Raw genomic sequence first — 2663 nt, 5'->3', positions numbered from 1 at the left:
AAATTACTAGCAAAGGCTATGGCTGCCCAATTGTCAGGTACTCGTGGCAGCGTCATTCTTTCCCGTTGAAATCTATCTACAAACTCTCTAAGTAACTCTGAGTCTCCTTGCTTGATTTTGAAGATATCTTCCATTCGCTTTTCAACTTTTTGAGCTCCCGAGTGTGCTTTGATAAATAAATCTGCAAGCTCAGCAAACGAATAGAATTTTCGGGTAAAAGAGAATACCATGTTAAGGCTCCTTTAGTGAGTGTTTCACCGAATTTTTTGACCAAGACCGACTCAATCTCTTGCTTAGTCAAATCATTGCCCTTGACACCTGTTGTGAATGCAGTAACGTGATCTCGTAGATCTGATGTACCATCGTACTTTGGAATATCAGGCATCTTAAACTTCTTTGGAATTGGGAGGGGAGCAGCACTTGGCTTCCATGGTTGTTGGGAATATTTATTTATATCCACTCCCTTGATCACGGGCGGTACTTCAGGTATTTGCTCTATGCGTTCATTTTGCTCCTTAAGCTGTTTCTGTAAGGTTAGTACTAGATTTTGTAAATCAGAGTTAACTGGATTACCTGGGTCTCTCTCTTGTGTTTCACTAGGGGTTCCACCGCTGCCTGAATTAACCAATCCTGAACGAGGATTCTCCAAAGTGTTGTTGTTTGGAGTAGATGTGGGTGGAACAGCAGGTAATTGGCTAACAAAAGCTTGAAGAGCGTTATTGACTTGAGAGGCAATAAGTTTTTGCAGAGCCTCATTCATGGTTTCAACATTTTCGAATTGAGCCTGTCCATCTGTGTGAGATCCATCAGGAGTGCCTTCACGAGACCGTCGTGGGGAGCCTCGTGGAGAACCTTGTGGAGAGCCTTGTGGAGAATCTCCCTGAAGTTGTTGGATTGTCTGAATTTCTGGGTTTCCTTGAGTGTTGTCATTGTTGTTCGACATGATTGATACAATCAAGAAAATTAGGTTGAGATATGCTTGATTATCAGATTCCCGGTAAGGGAACCAATTTGTTTAACCAAAAATTAGATTTTAGGTCAAAGCTTGAATTTAGAAGAACTCGGGTTACTGATAATCGGAAAAGTATATAAGAAAGAGATTTTGAATGATATAATCAGAAAGCAAAAAAAAAACAAAGTTTATTCCAGTAATATTTTCTCGTGTCCTACAGATGTTGTGACTCTCTCCTTTTTATAGTTAATTTTAAGAGAAAGTGTAATGTCTTTGTCTTAATGAGGCAATTACGAGCAATAAATGACATTAAAAGAAACGTTACTCAATCATTCATATTAAATACAAATTCTCTAACGTATTTGGCATTTAATATTGAATTTGGACTCTTTTTCGCTATCAGATTCATGTCTTCAATTCCTTCTGATCTTCGAGCTTTAAATGACTCGAACAAGTACGAGTCTCATTTCATTTGAATAATAGCTCGTGCCTTTGAGTATCTTCTCTCCCGCATCTGTTGTTGCTCGTGCCTTCTAACTGATTATCACGCTTTGACTATTTGACCGGTCCACGTGTCATGACACGTCATCTTCAATATTTAAATTCAGTTTTTTCCCAATACAAACACATAGATCAAAAACAAATTTTGAAGATGTTTAATTTATGAAAAACAATTTAGTTGAAATATATTTTTTTAACAAGTGCAATATAGTAGTGAAAGTAACAGCAGTAATCTCAACGTCTTTCTCTTCCATTTCCTTAAGTCTTTCCATTGCCATTCCTGGCGATCCATTTTCACAATATGACCTAATTAATATACCATATGAGACTTTATCAGGTCAAAATCCATACTTTACAGGAATTTCATCAAACAGCTGGGGGACACTGTTTCGAGTGCACACAAGCTGATAAAAGCACATTGAAAGAAATTGCTGATCTGGGGGTGCCTAAATCATCCATCTCGTGATAAATATTAAGCGCGTGATCGAACATTCCGGCGACTCCATATGAACGAATTATGGATGAAAGATAAGGCTCTTGAGTAATTTGTGAGCTATTCTTGTGGGATTCGAGGAAACTTTCAATGTCGGAGAAACGGTGGGATTTAGCGAGGCGCTTGACTGTGTATTCCTGAGCATAACGGGAGGATAAAGTGGAAATGTAACGGTCGGAAACGGAGGAGTAAATCTCTAGGGCTTTGTCAGGATCGTGCTCGGCTTTGAGCTTTGATTTTGCTTTGGAGATAGAGATGGTGGTGGTGGAAGTTGACGAAGCAGCGGCGGCCCCTGCGGCGGTTGAGAGGTGGCGCGTGTGACGCAAGGCGACGGAAGAAGACATTTGTTCTGGGGTTTAGTGGGGTCGGGGATAGGCTTTAATTGCTGTGCTCCAGGGTGAAAATGGAGTAGGCTTTAATTACTCGTTTGGTATAAGTAATAAGAAATAATTAATTTCGAATTAAATTTAAAAAAAGTTTATTTAATATTTGGTTGGGAGAAAATTATAGTATAATTAAGTGGTAGGCACGCATCATAAATTCAAATTCTATTAAAGTAAATTATAGCTACCAAATATATAAAAATACTAATATATGTGAAGCACATGCGTTATGTTATGAACTAATTATTGAAAGAATTACAAGAAAATACACCATGACTTCACACCATAACAAAAAACGGCTCATGTTTTTAAGTTTTACCCGACCGAGCCCACA

The 2663-nt window shown here is 38.5% G+C and overlaps 1 protein-coding gene across 1 annotated transcript; it reads right to left on the bottom strand.

Annotated features, from left to right (window-relative positions):
• Positions 1-1819: 1819 nt before the first annotated feature.
• On the bottom strand, positions 1820-2290 carry LOC109222006 (pentatricopeptide repeat-containing protein At4g36680, mitochondrial-like). Its single transcript, XM_019386422.1, has one exon. The coding sequence runs from the start codon at positions 2288-2290 to the stop codon at positions 1820-1822; it is 471 nt and encodes a 156-aa protein (XP_019241967.1).
• Between the last annotated feature and the right edge of the window lie 373 nt (positions 2291-2663).

Source organism: Nicotiana attenuata, unplaced genomic scaffold, assembly GCF_001879085.1.
Source record: "Nicotiana attenuata strain UT unplaced genomic scaffold, NIATTr2, whole genome shotgun sequence".
Lineage (NCBI taxonomy): Eukaryota > Viridiplantae > Streptophyta > Magnoliopsida > Solanales > Solanaceae > Nicotiana > Nicotiana attenuata.
Note: the sequence above shows the minus strand (reverse complement) of the source record. Positions and strands in the feature narration are given on the sequence as shown.